This window comes from Aulostomus chinensis, chromosome 12 (assembly GCF_037954235.1).
Source record: "Aulostomus chinensis isolate RoL2024-O1b breed Wild chromosome 12, RoL_Achi_v1.0, whole genome shotgun sequence".
Classification (NCBI taxonomy): Eukaryota; Metazoa; Chordata; class Actinopteri; order Syngnathiformes; family Aulostomidae; genus Aulostomus; species Aulostomus chinensis.
Genome location: NC_141331.1, coordinates 6,357,656 through 6,378,232, shown reverse-complemented (window position 1 = coordinate 6,378,232; position 20,577 = coordinate 6,357,656). Strand labels below are relative to the sequence as shown.

The 20,577-nt window shown below is 42.8% G+C and overlaps 1 protein-coding gene across 1 annotated transcript in view; it reads left to right on the top strand.

Moving 5' to 3' along the window:
• thsd7ba (thrombospondin, type I, domain containing 7Ba) overlaps positions 1–20,114 on the top strand; it is a 208,141-nt gene extending 188,027 nt beyond the window's left edge. Inside the window, exons 22-32 of the mRNA XM_086219797.1 lie at positions 2,289–2,433; positions 2,581–2,696; positions 4,240–4,357; positions 6,001–6,146; positions 7,906–8,074; positions 13,159–13,332; positions 15,809–15,904; positions 16,840–16,922; positions 18,062–18,257; positions 18,589–18,676; positions 19,013–20,114. Of these exons, the coding sequence (XP_086075923.1) occupies positions 2,289–2,433; positions 2,581–2,696; positions 4,240–4,357; positions 6,001–6,146; positions 7,906–8,074; positions 13,159–13,332; positions 15,809–15,904; positions 16,840–16,922; positions 18,062–18,257; positions 18,589–18,676; positions 19,013–19,094 (1,413 nt within the window). The 3' untranslated portion in view covers positions 19,095–20,114. The remainder of the gene's footprint in view (positions 1–2,288; positions 2,434–2,580; positions 2,697–4,239; positions 4,358–6,000; positions 6,147–7,905; positions 8,075–13,158; positions 13,333–15,808; positions 15,905–16,839; positions 16,923–18,061; positions 18,258–18,588; positions 18,677–19,012) is intronic.
• Positions 20,115–20,577: the final 463 nt, after the last annotated feature.

The window sequence follows — 20,577 nt, the reverse complement described above, 5'->3', positions numbered from 1 at the left end:
ACAAATGTTGCTCAATGCAAAGACCTTTATCTTCCGTCTTCCTTCAGAGGCAGCAGGCAGATCTTCCACTTTCAACATTTTCACAGACCCTTCATCTACTGTTCACAGTTTTCTGCATGACTTATTTGCACATTCTCATCATGTGACCTCTCTCCCTTCATGGATATTAAGTAAATGTGTTCTCGTAGTTCTCATAATTGGCCGCTCAATTATGATCACACTTGACTTCTGCTGCCTTCAGATTCACACACAAGTCAGTGTTACAGGAAATTCAGTTCCTGCTTCCAGCCTACTTTGCAGGATTTTTCAGACATCCGGCCTGATATGATACAATATTTATAGCACACTTAAGGCGGCATCTACCGTTTATGTGTCAAAAATGTTGAATTCCATTTAAACAAATGCCCTAGTTCTTTCAACGGCCTCAGGTGGTGGGAAATAAAGAGGAAGTTTATCCTGATTTGTGTCAGTGAGTCTACATTACTGTTAAAAGCTTCATATATTTAACATCAGTGCGATGGAGCTGTCATGCATCATATTTATAAAGGGACATCTCTCGCACTCAAGCCTTTGCTAAAGCAGTTGACACAATACTCATTAGAGTCATCAGGTAAATGTCTCTCTATATCGCCGGATGTGGAGCTCTGAGCGGCGACATACAAATGAGTGCATCCCGAGCATGCTTGATGAGAAGAGCACGCACCCCAGCAACCGTCAGCCCTCTGCTAACTTGACTGTGGATAAATAATTTAATTGTGCGGCTCTGCAAGATTTTCCAAGTGTTATCAGACCAAATGCATCAAATTTTGGTGATGAGTTTTTAATCAGCCGCGCTGGCTCTGTTTGCCCCGGACACTCCACAGAACAAAGAGAGACATCTTTTATTGGGATTCTGTTATTTCAAACGCCTGTGGGGCAAGAAAGAAAGAAAATTAGACCTGCCTCAAAAATATAGAGAGGCGTTACGCGGTGATGTTGGTGTCGCCATCGTCAGCATGGCTGCTGCAGTTGATTGCAGGCATTATGAATGGCAACAGCCATCATCATCCAAGAGATCCGAAAGAATCCCATAAACACCGGCATAGTTTGAAAGTAAAACTGCACCTCATCATTTCCTTCGCACAGTCAGAGTTATACAGTGAGATGTCGTGATGTATGATATCACTACTAATATAGTAATAAAGAAAAGATAAACAACAGATGATTTTGTTCCTTATTTTTAAGTGGGTTTCTCTATCAGGATGAGTGAACAACTAATTTTAGAAGCAAGATTACCATCTTGTTTATCATTTCAAGTCCTTCCTGACTCAGAGGCAAAATTTAGAAAATGGTAAAAATAACAAGTCTGCATTATGAAATTAATTGAAGCTTGAGACTCATTTGAAGACTGTTTTATAAATGCAGGATGATCAGGCTGAATGGGGGAAAGACGTATAATGAGGTCTCACAGTTACTAATGGCATTAGACACTAACGATTAGCTGCTGAAGTATTGATGCTGTGTATTTTCTCATGTTGATGGTAAAACTCAAAGTACGTGTAGACAGAGGCAAGATTCTTCTGTAAGCTGGCAGTTTGGGTCTTTGTAGTATTTCAATTTCAGCTCCATCTGTGGTTTCCCTATATCAGATCTATTTTAGCCCAAAACTTTAATCAAACGCGCATTTTTAAAGATCAGATCATTTGAAAAGGTTTCACTTGCACGTGTTTTTTTCTTTGCGAACTCCCAAACGTTTGGCTTCGAAGCAGATACAATCTCTATGTGGTTTTGGAACTATAATCTGTGTAATCTATGGTAGCTCTGATCTGCAAAGGAAAGATATTTTTAGCAAATTCACAGCAGTTATTTAGTGGATCGCTGAAGGCATATTTAAAGATAATTGCTGAGTTCCTGTCAGGGTTTTTAGGCTAACGACTATTAGAAATTAAAAATAACCCTTCTTTATTTTTTTTTTTACTTTTTATTTTCAACAGGGTAATGAAAGACCTCTGGATGACATAGCAACATCATAGCACTGAAATGTTCGTGAAAACAAGTCAATTACTGAGGTAGAGCAATAATTGCAGCCTAAAGTAAAGAAAAAGAAGGATTACCTAATGATTAATTATTCAATTTGTTGGTTCATGTTTACAAGACTCAGCTTTCAGTTTCTTTGGCCTGGAGGAGGATCCCTCGACTATAACCTGCCTAATCCCGTCCCCCTTATGTCTGAAACTAACCCTGCTGTGTCCTTGTGAATGACATGTTTTGTTTTGTGTGTCTTGGCTCTGTCGTCGCTTCACAACAAGCAATGTGACCAAGGGACAGAAAGAAACCGCAGCAGACATGTCCTACGCTTCCCTGCTGTGGAAAACCCAGCCTGTCCAGAACTGGTCCAGTCAGAACCGTGCATCCTAAACAGCACCTGCTTCTCCTACCACTACAGAGTCTCAGGTAGAACTGCTGGCACTGTGGGGCTTTTGTTGAGACGCAACGTGAAGGATACTTCACATAAGAGCGTGTGACAACTTGAGGTTAGTGCTGCTGTTGAGATTTTACCTGACGCGCGCGCATGTGTGTGCGCGTGTGTGTGTGCTGTAGACTGGAGCACATGCCAGCTGAGTGAGAACGCCATCTGCGGTCAGGGTTCACGGTCACGACTCCTGGACTGCGTCTGCAGTGATGGCAAGATTGTCAAGTTGCAGGGATGCGAGGAGGTAACCACTGTGTTATTTTGTTCTTTAATCAGATGCAACCTTTTATATTTCAATCATACAGTTATCAGAAAACTGAAAAGACAACATTTTGTATGATTAGCAGGGAGATTTACGAAGGAATATCTTTATTTCATTGATTTAATTTCTCGATTGTGCTCAAAATATAGAGAAAGCATGTTTGTACAACACACATGAGAAAAATTAGCACCAAGAATCATCTGATCTGACCCAAAACATCCACAAAGAATCTAAAATGTCCTCCAAACTATCAATAGAAGACAGCGTTATGTTTGTAAATCACCTTTCTATTGACTTCATTGAGTCCGTACAGCGATTAAAGTTTCTTCCATCCGAGGGTGCTGTCTCGATTTGGATAAGACTAAAAGCCTTTTATTGATTCTTGCTCACTCTAGTGGCAGGCTCGTAGCGTGAGCTGTTATGAGGACACGGTCAGTTAGGATGAAAACCTCAAGAATGAGAAAAGTTGGCAATTAATGTTAGATGTAACCGAAGGTAGAAGTCTACACATTTTGTCTCAAGTCTCTGTACAAGGGCAGAAGGGTTTTTTTTGTTAGTATTGTGGCGCTTGAGGAAAACACTCATGGCCGTTTTTCAACCAAGCCTGCTAACTACTACTGATGAACGTGGAGAGGAAAAAAATGCACTGAAATCGTCTTCCTCTTCAGTTGCCAGGCAGAATATTTTTACAAACCGTTCCACCGACCAAGATTCTGTAACCAAAGTTTCCGACATGCTGTCACACCAGCTCACCAAGCAGAACACACATGCATTTCATTTGAACTGCCTGATACCTGGCCCCTCACTAAATTTATCTAAGTCAGTACGGCCCTCTGGACACGAAGGTTGCCCTCCCCTCTTCCACAGTTCACTTTTACTTTAAAGGGAAGGTTATAGAAAAGCTTTCTTCCTTACAAGCAGCACTCCTGCTCCTTCTCTCTTCACCATTAAGTTTACTTTAACGTCCCCTATGTGTGGAAACTTCACATTTAACAGCACGAGTGTACGTGGCGTGACGAGCACCACATCGCAGAGAGCCTCCCTACAGATACGTTCAGGGAGGGAAGAATTGATTGATGCTGAGTTTCTCCTCTGCTCCCTTTAGTTTACAAAACAGGGCAGCTGGGCTTTAAATAATGTCTAAGTAAAAATATTGCACCTAATCTCCTCACAACATCGTATTTCACGAAGCAATTTGAGGATGGAGCTCAACTAACTGCAGCGCTGGAGAGTTACAGACTGTATATCAGTCTTGTTCCCCCATGCACAGTTAATTTATGGTATGGACAGTATCTTATTACCCAGAAAATTGAAGGGATTTATGGGACTGAAGGCTGTGATACAAACACCTGTGTGAAAGTGATTCCCTTGAATAACATCTGAAAGTGTGGTTGACAGTGAAATTGTTTAATTGCTGTCCTCAAACAAACTCCTGCCTGCTTGAGTATGGAAATGTGTGCACTATCTCTGACTTGTTAAGATAATTGGCGAGCCCCTCTCAAAGCTGTGCTCTTGTTTTCTACAGTTTGGTCTGATCAACAACTGGAGGCTTTTGGAGAGCTGTGTGGTGGACTGTCCCGTCAGCTGTATACTCTCTGATTGGTCGCCGTGGGCTGAGTGCTCGCACTCCTGCGGTAGCGAAGGTAAACTTGCCAACAAACCCTCACCAAACCTGACGAGCAGACAGCGCAGGGTTTCATTATCCAGTCGACTCCGGCAATCACCAGGATATTCAATTGTGCATGAATATATTTAAATGTATTAAAATATTTATAAGCATGTCTTATCTGTTGCCTTTTTATACAGGGGAAACTGTATTCACTGTTTTTCAAGTTAATTCATGTACAGTGGTCCTATTATTATTCTGTATAAAACCTGCTGTATTTTAATTAACAGATTCAACTTTGCTTTATGAGGCAAAGAACAGCTGGTTAATTAAATTTACTGCTCACCCTTATGAATACTATAAATAATTCAGTATTCCTAAATAAAATATATACCGTACCTTTTATTTAGTATTTCAAAAAAGAAATTAGTAATGACCGACCTGTGGCATGCGCATCACTTTGAGAAACTCATGTTATAACCTCATTTATTATACAGAAGTTTAACCTGGATGCATACATCATTTGCCAGAGAGGAAGCTGGTTATTCGGTTAATTAGAGGGACTCATAGTATCTTGTTAGAGTGCTACTTCATCCAAAAAGTGTACGTGTTTTTGAGTTCACCATGATGTTTTTGTTTTTTTTCTTATTCTGTGGTTCTTCTTTGCGACTCCAGAATGCAGAAAGAACCAGCTACATATGCTTCGCTTGAAGCTAACGGTGACCGATGGCTAACAATAGCAAAAGTTTCCAAAAATGTCAGTTTAAAAACTCTCAAGCACATCGCTCGGAATAATCCTCATCTTCTCTGTCCAGCTGTGTGCTCAGTAAAACACTAACTCTGATTTCACCCCTCCGGTTTAGGGCTAAAAGAAGTGATGCAGGAGGGAAAAACTTCTTTGTGAGCTCAAGACACCCATTTTTTGAGTACTTGGAAAGGCAAAAAAAAAAAAAAAAACACACACACACACTTTTTGAGTTAAGTATCACTTTAAGTTCATTAATTTATCATTAGCTGTCAGTCTCCTAACCTCCCGTTCCACAAAGTTAAACAGGCTTGATAATTTAAGCTGAGGCTGTCTCTCACCACTCCACCACTGCTGCTCAGACGGCTCGAACTGCCACTCTCTCAGTTCACACTTGCAGAATGTGAAAAACATCTGTCAGTCTTGATGAGGGATTTGTGTCGTATCTGTGTCAGACGAAACCAGAATCTTGTCTCGCCGGTTTACCACAGGAGCATTCATGTTTCAGGGCCTGGATTTTGAGACGGCAAAGCAGAACTTCCTTTCACTGTGTCTGCCTTGGGCCCACTGATCTGCGGAACCCCCCCACCCTCCGAGTAGCAAGCACACTAAACAGTAGATGGCTTATGGAGGCCGTGCTGTTCGGATTACTAATGAATCAAATGGACAAAGCACTTGTGGAGGAAAGGGTTAGATTTGAACATTAAGTAGCAATAATTCCTCCTTGTCATGAGGAAATTATTGTGAGCTAATGAGTAAGTGGGTGTATTTGTATCACCTGCAGAGTTGCTGATGGGTGTGTAAATCCCGCTATAATTTTTTTGCCTTTACTTTTCATCAGTTTGTCGGTGGCACAAGAGCTCATATGTATGCACATGACGTGTGTGTGTGTGTGTGCGTGTGTGCGCGCGCGTGTGTGTTTGTGTGTTCTGCAGGGCAGTCTGTTCGCACTCGGAGAATCCTCCAAGAGGCTCATGAGGAGGGTCGGCCGTGTCCCAGCCAGCTCATTCAAACAAAGCCATGTCCCATAAGGCCTTGCTACATGTGGCTGCTCAGCCACTGGTCCCCCTGCACAATAGAGGTATGACCACCATTGTGAATGCTTCCAGTCATGAATGAAACAATGATTTGCAGCCTGAGGAAGTTGGAGACCTGTCATTGTGGAAATGGAAATAAGATGTGAGTTTCATCATTAAATATCTCATCAGGAAATATTAGACCACTTTAGTTTGTTAGCATCACGTGATTTCTTCTTTTTCAGATTTAATTTCTGCCATTTTAGCATCAAAGCAGTGATGTTAATGTCCTTGGTAGAGTCTGCCTGACTGCAATATGGATGCTACCGACTGGATTTGATGCACTGGACTTTTCCTCTAGCTCAGGGGTCCCCGACCCTGTAGACTGCACATAAAGCAGCTGTCATATTTCTGAGGAATCAGTGAGCGAGGAGGGGGTGGTCTGCTCTTGTCATGTGAAGATTTACAGAATGAAGTGCAGTAGAAGCACAGTACCGCCCAAAGATCACCTGCAAAAACCAAACCAGCCTTGAGCACGTTTCCCCTGCAGTGTTGATTGTGTGCGTTTCAGACTACGTTGCCTTTTGGTTGCAGTCAGAGCTGAAATACCAGCTTCACACTGGTGTGTGGTGGCTTTGGTCCTTCACAGAAAGGGAATATCTCTCCTCTGACTACCACACGCTGGTCTATCATCAAGAGCCATCAAATATGGGCATCTCTTTTCTCTCGTGTATGTCTCTGTGAAAGGTGGTGGCTGGGCCAACTAAATGACCTTAGGAGTTCGCTGGAGGAAAGACGGCCGCGGCTCACGTTCTCAAACATGACCGTCGAACCACGCGGTTCATTTTTTTTGGCCATTACAATACAAGTCATGTTTGCTTAACCTTAACTGAGCGTTTCTGGGTTTTTGTTGTTGTTGTTTTTTTGGTGCTTAGACCTTTCCAGACCTTTAACCGTAGTTTTGAAGGAGTATCACTGCAGTGATAACAGATATTTAATGAGTTGATAGCATCTCAAGCAGGTAATTAATTTGACATTTGTGGTTCTTAGTAAAACATGTCAGCATCTGCTGCATGGGCTCCAATTAAATTTGTAACATATTCAACTTTCCTACTGGGAATTAATTGTAATGGCTTTAGCGATCCTCTGATATTTCCTCGAGCATCACCACTGGGTCCACTCTAATACGTATCAGAAGGCACTGATGGGTTTCAGACATCACATTTTAATGACCTTGGTGATCCCTTGATATCTCCTGTCGTGCCACCAGTAGAATAATCCACGTAGAGGGCTCTGTGGACGTATTCATCCGCCGCGCTGACCTCACACAAGCCTTTGGTCCACATTTCAACTGGTCTTGTACATTTCCATCAGCCCCAGCTGCACAGTTTTAAATAGCCATCCATCCCTCCTTCCATTTTCTATACTGCTTATCCGTTTAGGGTCGCAGAGGCCTGGAGCCTATCCCATTTGATATTCAGCGAGGGGCGGGGTTCACCCTGGATGGGTCGCCAGTCCATCACAGGGCCATCAGAAGTAATTAGGGGTTTAGTATCTTGCTCAAGGATACTTGGACATGGTCATTGAGGGAAGTGAGGATTGAACCAGCGACCCTTCAGTTGCTAGACTCTACCTCTGAGCCATGCCCCCCCCCCTCATCAGTTTTATATATATGGCCATATAAAATTAACATGCTACCATGCTACAAATTATGCTACAAATGATCCTGTTAACGTGCCATTGAAGTGCCACTCTGACACGTGTGTTGTCAATGATCTGTTCTTGAATCCTCGTTAAAGCATTTCTGTTGTCGTACGCATGCAGGGGGCAGCTTGTGGTGAGGGGCTCCGGAAAAGGAACCTGTCCTGTGTGGTCCATTGGGGCGACTGGCCTGAGTCTCCCCCTCAGGCTGTGGCTGAGGACCTTTGTGGAGACAAACTCAGGCAGGAGATCCAGCAGGAGATGGAGCAACCCTGCTTTGTTCCCTGTCAAGGTAAAACTGCATTCAGATATTCTATACTGTATTATCAGTACAGTTTTAACATTGTGATTGTATTACACGATGCAAATGTATGTTTTCATTGTTAGAATATCAAATGTAAAATTCTCCATGAACTAATAGATAGTATTACTTATTTATTATTATTATTATATGGAAGCCGAGACAGTAAATGTGGCAGCACGGTGGTGCAGTGGTCAGCACTGTCGCCTCACAGCAAGAAGGTTCCAGGTTTGAGTCCCAGCTCCAGCAGGGGGTCTTTCTGTGTGGAGTCTGCATGTTCTCCCTGTTCCTGTGTGGGTTCTCTCTGGTACCCCGGCTTCCTCCCACAGTCCAAAGACATCAAGAGGGGACGAGGCTGATTGATACTCTAAATTGACCGTAGGTGTGACTGTGAGTGTGAATGGTTGTCTGTCTCTATGTGTTGGCCCTGTGATGGACTGGTGACAAGGCAGCTGGGATAGGCTCCACCCCCCCCCCCCCCCCACCACCCTTAACAGGATAAGCAGAAGAAAATGGATGGATGGAAGACAGTAAATTTGTCGATTCTCATTTTGTAAGCTTTTGTCTCATGATAGCAGGATATCATTATCACTCACTGTTATCTCATGATAACAAGTTAATATTCCATCATAACATATCAAATAATATTCTTATCTCAAGAAAACAATCTCATCATAACAAGTTATGATGTCATTGTCACAAGTTTGATGTGTTGTTGCCACCTAACAAAGCTCCTGATAGTGAGATAATATCTTGTTATCAGGAAATAATAATAATAGCATAGAAATGTCCTTTCTCAGCTTCCATAGATGATGGTTTTCTTCCTGGCTCACTTACTTCCCAATCAATATTCTTGTTTTTGGAACACAACACTCATTTACTGGAATCTGTCACCTCCTCCACTAGTTGACATTTTCAGCTAATGTCAGAAGTCGATAGAAGCCGTAGATCAACTAACGACCCGTTTAATTTCCCATTATCTAATTGCCCCTTTTAACCCTGAGGCCGATATTCTCTGCATAGTGAAGCAACAGTGAATATTTAAAATCAGTTCAATTAAATGCCAATGTTCATCCTTTTCTACCTGCTGTATCTTTTATAAAGGGTTATAGGGTCATAAATGCAAAAAAAAACATACAATGGACTTGGAGTGGAGTATTTTATCCATTTTTCAGCACAAAAATAGGTTCCAATACAACTCTGTTACAGAAATATTGATGAAAGTATCAAGTGAGTGTTTTTCCCATCAATGAAGGGAAAGAGCCACGAGGGATAATACAGTACCTGAGAGTATCAATCCTCATTTTAACGTGCCGTCGGTGATTTACTCCTCAGTGTTCAGTAGTGCCTGAAAGATTCCGTCTCCCCGCAGTGAACAAACGATTTCTTGACAACAGTATTGACTTTTTCCCCCACTACATTATGTAATTATCCAGGAAATGATAAAATGCGAGAACCCTGATAAGATAATTTGTGGATCGCAATGTTGAGCAGTCGTTCCGTCCATCACAGCCACGCAGTGGACAACTGCGGGAGTCGAGATTGAAGTTCTTTTTTCTTTTTTTTTTTTTGCAGTTTTGCTTTCAGCAGAGAACAGACCTCCAGAGACACAGATCACTGCATGGTCAATGTTTTTAGGGTAATTAGCAAGTGATGACCCACTGTCATATATATATGTTTGAGTATTAACTGGTCCCTTCGGCAGGATGACGGTGAGACGAAGGACTCCAGGCGCTCATGTGATTTTGTCTCTCAGCAGGATTACACAAAAAGCCCGTGTCCCGGCGGAACGTTGTAGAACCGACCACCCCATCAGCCAGTCAGTAGATTAGCCACAGTGGAACCTGATGGCTTTATTAGAGACTTTGGTTGGAAATTACATATAATTCTATTTCCACGTTGATGTCCTCCTCCTGTAGTGGCTCGACTAGATCAGAATTTGGTCAAACACTTCAAGAACTTGGTGATGAGTCACTGTGAGTATTGGTTAAACAGTGTTGCCACGGTGAGGCTGTGATTTTATTTATGTTTTTGCTACAGAACTGGAAACTGTCGTAACTGGACTCCATAAGGTCAGATCTTTTACAAACCTCCCCAAAAGTCCCGGTGTGAAGCTGAATTTGAGTCACAGCGCCACTTAGTGGTTACAGGAAGGCAAGGACACAACAAGTAGCATTGGATTTACATCAACATTACACTGCGTCGTCTTTTTGGAATGTACATCAGCAAAATGTAGTAAAGTTGTGTTCCCAAGCGTCACCTAGCAGAAGGGATATTTCCACCATGGTGCTCCATCATGGTGCGCTCATGGGCCCGAGCACGAAAGTGACAGAGGCTGAAATGAACCGATGGTGCAGTGGTTAGCACTGTCGCCACACAGCAAGAAGGTTCCGGGCTTGGGCACGGGGTCTTTCTGTGTGGAGTCTCCATGTTCTCCCTGTTCCTGTGTGGGTTCCCTCTGGTACTCCAGCTTCCTCCCACAGTCCAAAGACATCAAGAGGAGACGAGGCTGACTGATACTCTAAATTGACCGTAGGTGTGACTGTGAGTGTGAATGGTTGTCTGTCTCTATGTGTTGGCCCTGTGATGGACTGGTGACCTGTCCGGGGTGAACCCCGCCTCTCACCTGAAGGCTGCTGGGATAGGCTCCACCCCCCACCTACCCCACGACCCTTAACAGGGTAAGTGGTAGACAATGAATGGATGGATGAGGTTCAAATATGGTGATGTTTAGTTGTAGTTCAGAAGTTTTGAGAATCTCACTATAAGACTGCTATTTTTCACAAAACAGAACGATACATAGTTGTGCTGGAGCTGTAGAAGGAAATAACACTAATAGCTTGTAATTAAACTGTCATCAGTATCAATCATAATCTGGTCGAATGAAAATCTTTTGTAAAATCTTATTTCTCCTACATGAAAAGTAGATGTTTCGTTTCTTCTGTTTAGAAGTTGAAAAGCACACTGTAATTTTAAGATTTTAAACATTTAACAGACAAAACAGCCCAAGCAAAAATGGCTTTGGCAGTCAGTCAGCTTGACTTTGATTTCAGGATAAAAGAACTGCAGGTCATCGTGTCGATAGAATTACAAATAAATTGGATCAGAGTTATAATTGCCCACGGTAGCTGGCTTCATGAATAATTCACACAGGGTCCCCAAACTTTTCCTGCTTAGAGCCCCCAGATGTACAGTTCTGGCCCTGTCAATACCAATATAATTAGTAATATAATATTGTCGTGACTGTCAGTCTATGCACATAACACCTTAACACCATGCAGTCGTGTGTGAGATGCAGCAGGGCACTAAAACAACAGGGGCAGTTCAATTAGAACTAAACCTCTGTTGCGTTATGCTCGCTACAATGATCCTCCAGCACGCCACATACACAGTCAACCAGGAAACCACCAGGCCCAGTCATTAATTCCCTATTAAAACACATACGTGTGGGCCCTCGCACAAAACTTCCACTGAAGCCCCAGCGTGCACATGTGCTTAAATCCAGGTGTGTGATCGGTGTCATACAGCTCCAGCTTCTGCTGCCAGTGTGGGAGATGTTTGCCTTTTAAGCAGTTTTAATACATCCGCTATTGGCTATTTTACAAATGAAGCCAGATGCCCACTGTTTCCCTGTGATGGATAATGATGAATGTCCACCAGTGCTGGCAGAGTGCTGACTGCAGCTGTAGAAAAATGATGGAACTGCATGTGTAGGCTTCTGCACAGCGGAGGTGGCCAGGTAGTGCAAACTTTGTGAAAATCAATTTATTATAACTTCTGGTGTCTGAGCCTCCAATTAAGTTGATGATGATCAATGCACTGGCAAATTCAGACTTGATAAGGGGGCATCTAACTAACTCCTATGTAGCCTTTTAGCTATGTAACAATCCAGACATTATTTTGGTGAGAAATTGGGGATTTTAGCCTCTGTAGTTGTTCACTGTCTCCATGCACAGTGAAATGGTCAACCTTAACCCTTGACAATCACCATGGCAACAAGAAGCCAGTAGATCAAGGCTGACTGTCATCCCCCCCCCCCCCCCCGACACAGACTGGTGGTTTTTCTTTTCAAGTTCTGGAGTGAATTCCAGTGTCGGTGCAGCTTTTCTGGTTAGTAAGTTGGTGTCAAATATGATCTGCCCCCCTGTCAGGCTTTAGTTAAAATCTATAGTTTTCATGTCGGCTGGATGTGGAGCATCCAGGATCTATTTGAGATTGGAAAGCGTTTCTCGTATGGAAGGATGATTTTCTTTCGCAGGGCCCTTGTATGCCAGACTGGGCCATGAAGACACACCATCTTGCGGTGCATACGTTTGCTCATCTGCCTCTCTCTCGCCTCCGATGTTTGCCTTGATTCATGGCTCGGCGTGCTTGTGCCGCGAGCCTTGGCTCAGGATCAGGAGTGTTTGATGGCCAAAGCAGATGTATGTGTGCTTGTGTTTTATGATCATGTGTCTGTTGGTGTGAAGTCGTTGGAGGCCAGGGGAGCATCTGTCAACATGCATGTGATCTATAGTAGGTTTGCTGCCGAGTGCTGTAAACTGAAGCTTTAGCCACAGAGTGTTTTCACAACGGAAGAAGCATCAGAGGAAACTCCTGAAAGAAAGAGACCATTATCTTTGATTGAACTTCTTTCATTCATCTACATGCCTGGAATGTCATGAATGCCTCGAACTGGAATGAAATGGAGACTCGTACAACAACAAGAACGCATGCCCGAAGCCATAGTCATAGCTGAAGGCTAAGTAATATAACTCAAAGGAAAAATAATAAAAATAGGGGCTTATACCTCAGCTGAGGAGCCTTCATGAATACAGAGTATGAACATTGTATCATCAAAATTCATTCATACGTTAGCTTCCGAACTTCGAAAATGACTTCTTCAAGATTATGCATCTCCAATGATTTTTTTTTGGCCTCTTGTGACCGCAAAAAAGAATGTGCCACAAAAAGAAAACTAATAAAAGTATCCCTGGAATAGCTTAGCATAGCTACGGTGTGTTTGTCTTCTAAAAGTCTGTAGAATGTGCCGTGCCAATCTGCTGTGTTTTTCTTTCTTCCTGTTTTATCCTCAGGAGACTGTCATTTGACTGAGTGGTCACCTTGGAGCACTTGCCAGCTGACCTGTCTGGAGGGGCGGAGCTTTGAGACCACCGGCCGTCAGGCCCGCTCCAGAGCCGTCGTCATTCAGGTTTTGGAGAACCAGGGCACCTGTCCACATCAAGTCTTTGAGACCCAGCCTTGTAAAGGTACTCAATGTCCAGAAATGAGACCGTCTTCCTGAGAAAAACATGCAGTTAGCTCATGAATGATAGCAACTATGCTGAGTTATTAGTGAGGGATGCCATCTAGGGGCCATAGTGATTATGACCACAGGGAAGAAGGAAATAACATTTACAGACAGCCAGAAACCCTGAGTAAGCAGGTGGAGTGTAGCAACGGTGAGTGCTGACTGCCGGTGTCAGTGGAAAAGAAAGCTTTTTAAATGTTTTGTTTGTATGTTTTAAACACCTCCAGGGATAATCAGGGTCACCAGTCTCTGCTACCTTTATTATGGGGCTCCTGGGCACTGACACATCATAAAATATCCTTAATGTTCACAATATTTGGATGTGTATCATAAAGGAATACAGTTATTTTTCATGTAATAATGTTATATTGATACTATCAACTGAACCCAGCAGCACACTGGAGAGAGAGAGAGAGCGTTGGCAATGAGCTGGTGAACTTGATATAAGTGAAAGAAGTTTGATTTGAATTGTACTTTTGAAAACATACGATCAAAAAGTGCTCCACAGACTCTTAATGGAACACTTAGCAGCAGAGCAGCCAGATATTACAAATTAGCTGCGTGTAAAAATGCTGCCTGACACAGAGAATGAATATTAGACTTACACTGACCAGGTGGTGAGAATCGTCTCCAAATGAATGCTAATGCTGCTCTGTGTCTGATGGCTGTGTAAATATTGTTAGCTTATGCATTCTGCACGTCAACCATAAGATAATAATATGTCAGCATTTTATACAAAACGGTGTTTTGCTGGTGGTAACAAGGACAAATCCGACGTGCTAAACACACTCCATTCAGACGTGAAGCTCGATCACTGGAGCTCAGAAGAAAGAAGTTGTCCTGATGCTATGTTGACCTTTCTACAGTTTATGAATGTACAGGACACAAATCAATAAAGAATACAGTTAACACCATGTGAGTATCAAGTATCTGGAAGGTCATCATTATGAAGAATAGCTGTGTTCCTCCTCCTATGGTGCCGTCACATCGTGTGTATCCCGCCATACTGAGATATTTCAGAAGCCTGGAGATTTAAGATGAATCATCGTTGAGAAAATTGTCCTCTGAAGTTCAATAAAGCTTAGATCTACTTATGAGAGCAATACAGATTTTAGGTCATTTTACTGTCCTTGAAACCACCATGTTAAATTAATATATGTTGCGTTGTTTCCTTGGAGAGTTCTGTTAGTTCTTTGCTTCGTGACATTTATGTATTGCGGGTTTCACGAAACTGAAGCTGTGAGAAGAACTGCCTCCTAAATATGCAGTCATGCTATAAATGGCAATTATGTGATTTTCTGGAAAACTGGGGGTCATTGAAAGTGTGTCACAGGCTATAATTAAAAGGTCAGTATTTTAACCATAGAAAGTTCATACTGCATCTGATTTTTATGAAATATGGAGGTTGATGGTCCTGATTCCTTCCTGGCTCTAGGGAAATCTGACTATTTTACAGAAGAAACATTTCCCCTCCTTAATTAGCTCCTTTGAAAATTTGCATGTAAAATGTCAACTGTCAGGTGCTTTACTTTAAGTCTAATGCCACACACCTGTGCAGAGAAATTTGTCATGCTTATCTTGATCTTTAGAGCCCCTCCTGGTGATGTTTTGCCATTTGTTTTCTTGATATAACAGTAAAGAACAAGCCAACATTTTTAGGAAATTAACTTATCTTCCGTCCTCCCCAGAACCAGCCGAGGAGACGAATACCCTTCTCTCCTCGGTGTGTGCACGAGGGAGCTGAGAACCGCAGACTTCTTGTTAGCTTAGCACGATGAATGTTAGCTGGTGGGAACTGTTAGCGGACCTCCATCAAATGTCAAACAAATAAGGTTCAGGCTTTGATTTCTGCGTCAAATCAGTGCATCCAGCTGTGCCGTCAGGGAAATAGTTCCAACTCTGTGTTTTTGAAATTGCAGTGTCACATAATTATAGATCGCTTTTTTTCCTATTGAATGTTAATAAGTGTATTTGACTTGTGATGGATATATTCTAACCTGCCTAGCCACTCGCGTTCATTGTGCTAAGCTAGCTAGCGGTCAGCTGCTTAATGTGGGTCTCAGCTCCCCAGTGCAGCAGAAAGGAGAGACGGGTATCAGCCGTCCTGTCTGGCTCTAAAGAGGACGTTAAATAAGAGTATTCCCCCATAAATTCTGGTGTTCCTTTAAGCGACTGCTCTTGGTACTTGTAGCTGCCTCCAGTTGTTATATAAAAAGGAAGCATCTCCAGTGATGTTTCCAATCATTCCTGTAATAGAACTCAATTACACAATGATAAATGATCTTGTGTCACCACAACCATATTATACCTTAGCCTTTAAACTGAAGCATGGGTCAGCAGAGGAAGAGGTGGTAAATACAGAGCCTTAACACCAGGGCTGGATGCTCGACAGCAGCCGCTAATGAGCATTATCTGCCTCTCTGCCATTGCTACAGGAGGAAAATGCCACAGTTACCAGTGGAGGACAGGAGGATGGAGCAATAATGAGAGAGCAGTGTGGTGTCAGCGCTCGGATGGTGTCATTGTCACAGGTGAATAATTGTCTGGCCACCCTGGATGGGTCCTGCAGCAGGAAATACACACAGATTTATAGAAATGAAAATCTATGTATATCTGGCTCAATGCAGAGTGCAGCGGAACATTTCCCAGTTCTGTTTTTATTCCCCCACACTGATCTGAATCAGTTTTGAACAGCCAGTACATGGAGACACAAGGCTAGGCGCTCCAGTGTTGGCGAAGTAATTGAAACGAGATGAATACAAACGGATGTGAGGTCTTTTGCAAGTGAATAATCTCATTTTAAACTGTATATGGGTTATGTCCTGCAGCCGATAAGATCAGTAATTTAATCCCCTTCAACAAAATCACATCCGTCAATTCAGAATTCTTCACGAGGGCATGGGGTGTGAACATCTATCTCACATGCAGAGAAAGAGAACAGCACACACACAAAGAATAATTTTAGTATCATGTTCTAGTTGAATTTAACACCTTATTTGATCTGCCCATTCTCAGTGCAGCCTTCATTGATTTCTCCTCTCCCTTTTAGCATAAGTAATCAATAAGCCAGACTCTGAGCTGGGAGGCTTTCAATCCATATAAATATAATCATGCATTTGTATGTGTGGGAAGTAGGCGTAGAGAAGTAGAACAAAGGTAATAGTGCTGTGGGAATGGAAGCTTTAGGCCAGCTTGATGTGTCGTAAATAGTGGTTGAATGTGATCTTATCACTGTAAAGAAGTGTTTCTGACAAATATGAACCCAGGAGGAATAACCTCCCTCTGCATAGAGGGCCCGAGACTCTTTGATATTTTGACATGCAATTTTCTGTGTTTAAATTAAAATGTTCACAGATTGATCAGGGACCTTGATAGGCAACTAAGCCCATTAATCAGGTGTGACAGTACATTAGTCCAGTGATCGATGGGGAGAGGAACACAAGTAAGAACCTGTGTCTTTCTCCAGGGGGGTGTTTCCCACAGAGAAGGCCGACCATGGTCAGGCACTGCCATCCTCCATGCACCAAACCCTTCTCACACTGCACACCGGTAAGACCGCTGCACTTTGATCATCAGGCTCTGATCTCAGCACGTGCGTGTTTTGCATTTCTCTCCATCAAAGTAGGCTGAATGCATTTTGGCAGCTGACATCTTAAATTGTCAAGAACAGGACAAGGATAATTACATTAATACCAATGAATGTGGGCCCCGTGCCAGCTGGGGGGGCGGGGGGGGGGGGGGCTAAACGGGAGCAGCAATTAAGTTCACAAGACATGAGTGCAGGTCTTAAGACATGCCAAAATTTGACGTTTTACTGCCCCTCAGAGTACCCTTCAGGTAACTACACTTCAACGTTCAGTGATGCATTTAAGCACCAAGTACACAATTGGTAAAAAACACAACTTGCCAGTTGCATTTCAAATAAAATTAAAAAATGAATAGCTGAATTCAGAGCTTCATGCTAAAAGGTAATGAGTAATCACAGCATTCACAGAAATGCCACGGACTCAAAAATATCTTTTCCTTATAATATAGTTAAGGTCGAGTCATACATTTCCAGGGAAGCAATTACATAGTCTCAAAAATGTGCTTGAAGCAATGCTTCACCCAGAAAGTGTTTGCCTTGCAAATGCTTACCAGTAGGAGTTTGCAGGGACGTTGCCCCTCCTGCATCACCTACCGGACCTCAGAATGCAGAAAGAGCCAGACACGTATGTAGAGCTTGACGCTCATGATAGCTTACAACCACCAGCTACAGCCACAAAAGAACAAAACTGTCCAGAATGTCAGTTAGCAGACTCTCTTCGACGATGAGCTCAAAAGGTCGGTTCAGCTGAATATTCCAGCGAGTTGCACTCGGTGCTGCCGTCACAGCTGTAAGTTCCCATTAGCGTCAAGCTAAATATATGTGGCTGGACTTTTCTGCATTCCGGAGTTACAAACTCCTCGAGTAAATGCTTTTATTTACTGTCCACCTCTGCATTTGAGAGGCATTCAAGTGTGTTCTATGTTCCCTTGAAAAATTCATCAGAAGTGGATCTCGCACTGCTGAAAAGCTCAGCCTCTGGAACTTCCTTAATGCTCCAGCGTCGTGTACATCCTTAGGAAAACAGTGCAGAGTACATACAAGGAAAGTTAACTCAAGTTGCGTTGCGCTGGATGTAAATAATGCACCCCTCCCTGTGCAGAGCGGAGTGTGTGGGTGTGAGAAGGGTTACACTGAAGTGATGACCACACACGGCTTCCTGGACTACTGCACCAGAACCCCGGGGGTGGACAACAGTAAGAAGGCTGATGTGAAAACCAACTCTGGAAGATTAAAACCCGGGCCGTCTCAAGCTCAGGATCTCTTCAGTGAGTGGACTTTACGACCCGTTGGCCCAGGTACTGAAATGGAAATTTTCTTTACAGCTTGACCTGCTAGCCTTAGATCATTACATTGAGCTGCCTTTGTAGCGCTAAGATCACTTAGCCGGGGGTGGAATTCATTCTAGGTCACTGTTTTTACTGGGCTCATCATTACATGCTGTTAAAAAAACAAAACAAAACAAAAACCCTCGATTGGTTATAAACCTATCAAGAACGTCTAGTTGCTCCACTGACGCATGTTTTAATGGAATCTAATCCTTCATAGTCAAATATGAGGAAAAGTTCTCCAGACAAAATATGTACAAATTTAAAACTTTAGTATTAAAACTGAAATTTCATTGCACAGATGGAAGAGTAAAGCTGTGGGTTTACGCCGTGACTGCTGTCGGATTCGTCTTAATACTCTTCATTATTGCATTTTCATTCCTGGTCTGGTATGTACTATATTACCTACTTTAAATATTCTTCACCGTGCAGAATTTCCTAGCTTTCCAGAATATAAAAAGCTGCATTGTAGGTCGTGCACACTGGAGATGAAAACAGGCTGAGAAGTGAAGAAAATTTCCAACCATCTGCTTTCCTCGAACAGAGGCCTGTCAAGTATGAGTTATATTCCTCTCAACATTTTGTCTGCAGTGTGCCGCTGCTATCAAATAATGGAATTCTCTGTAAAGACTGAAATCAAGTTGCGCTGCCGTGTCGTTCCAAGTCAGATACACTGTTAGCTTTTCTTCCTTCTCTGTCTTTATTTATTTATCTCTTTTTTTCAGCAAACCATCTAAAACCACCACCACGACTCCTCCGCCACAGAAGCCCCTGACCCTGGCTTACGACGGTGACATGGATATGTGACCTGGCCGGGAGACGAGGCATTCCATCCTGGGATTGTTTGGCAACACATCTGTCACATAACACCGGTTGTTTGAGCTGACTGACTTTTTTGCCATTGTGCTAGTTGTACCGCAAAAAGGGAGCCAGACAAATAGCAACGCTCTTATGATTTGCTGTTGCGGAGCCGAGTGGCACCGAATTTTGGCAACAAATTTCCTCCCCGAAGAAGAGGAACCAATGCCAAAAAAGAATGAGACGAACTGATTATGGACAAAAAGAAAGGAAAACCGTTTCTTTTTGTAATTGCGTGGACCTACAGATGCCGCTCTCGTCAAAACATCACGGCGCCCAAAAGCGTGAGATGTTTTTGGAGTGAGGGCAACGCCGCGGCCTGCTGCGGTCTCATATTTGTGTCGGGAGGAGACAAAACAACTCATGACATTCAAAGGCTGAACGATGGAGCATTTGACTTTTTCTCATCATTGCTGGATATTTGTAAAGGAAATGTCACGAGCCTTTTGTGTAAACAGCCTTTTTTTAATGTCTGAGATTAAAACGAGATGCTCTATGCACTACGTTAGTGCTGTTTCACTATTGTTTTTCCTTTCAAATGACTTTTTCTAGTGTTTGAATTGTTATGCAAGTTGGTGCTGTCAGATTGTGTTTTGTGGATGACGCCATACGTTGTGTATATGTGGAAACCAAAAGCAGGCTTGCCTTGAGTTCGATGGTACAACGATGCAGTAATTTCTCCCACCTGATTCTCACTGGACGCTGAAGAAACAACCGGGAAAAGACAAAATCTCAAGCGAAACTTGCTTTTGGGAACAAAACGCTGTCCAACCAGAACATGAAATTAATTACACGGACCTTGAATGCAGATTGTCGAATCCCAACATGAGGCAGACCGTACCTCACGCACGCCATTTCATCAATGCAACACAAGAGAGTGCCGATCAAAGCAAAGGTGCAAGAATTATCTAAAGCAGGGGTGTCCAAACTGGTCCAGTAAAGGGCCGGTGTGGCTGCAGGTTTTCATTCCACCCGAGCAAAAGCAACACCTGATTCTACTTAAATCAACTAAGCTGTGTCCACGCAGCTCATTTGTTGGATCAGGTGTTGCTTTTGTTGGGTTGGAATGAAAACCTGCAGCCACACCGGCCCTTACTGGACCAGTTTGGACACCCCTGATCTAAAGGGTGACCCACACGGTATATTTTAGTTTCATTTCATGACATCTAAATGCAGGGCAGAGCAGGCAGAGAAACTTTGTTTTTCCCTCCTTCTTTTTTCCCTCTTGCACCGTGAAGACAGGGCTCAAAACATTAAAGACAGCAAATACCAAATATTTGTGAGCACATATTAAAAACGAGATTTCATATCTTTAATTGTGCTTATAGATGTTCATTTTGACCTGGATTTTTTTTTTTTTTTCCCTTTTCCCACAGTTTCAGTTTTTGGTTGTAAAACAAGGGGCTCATGATGGGTGATGAGCTCCCATTCA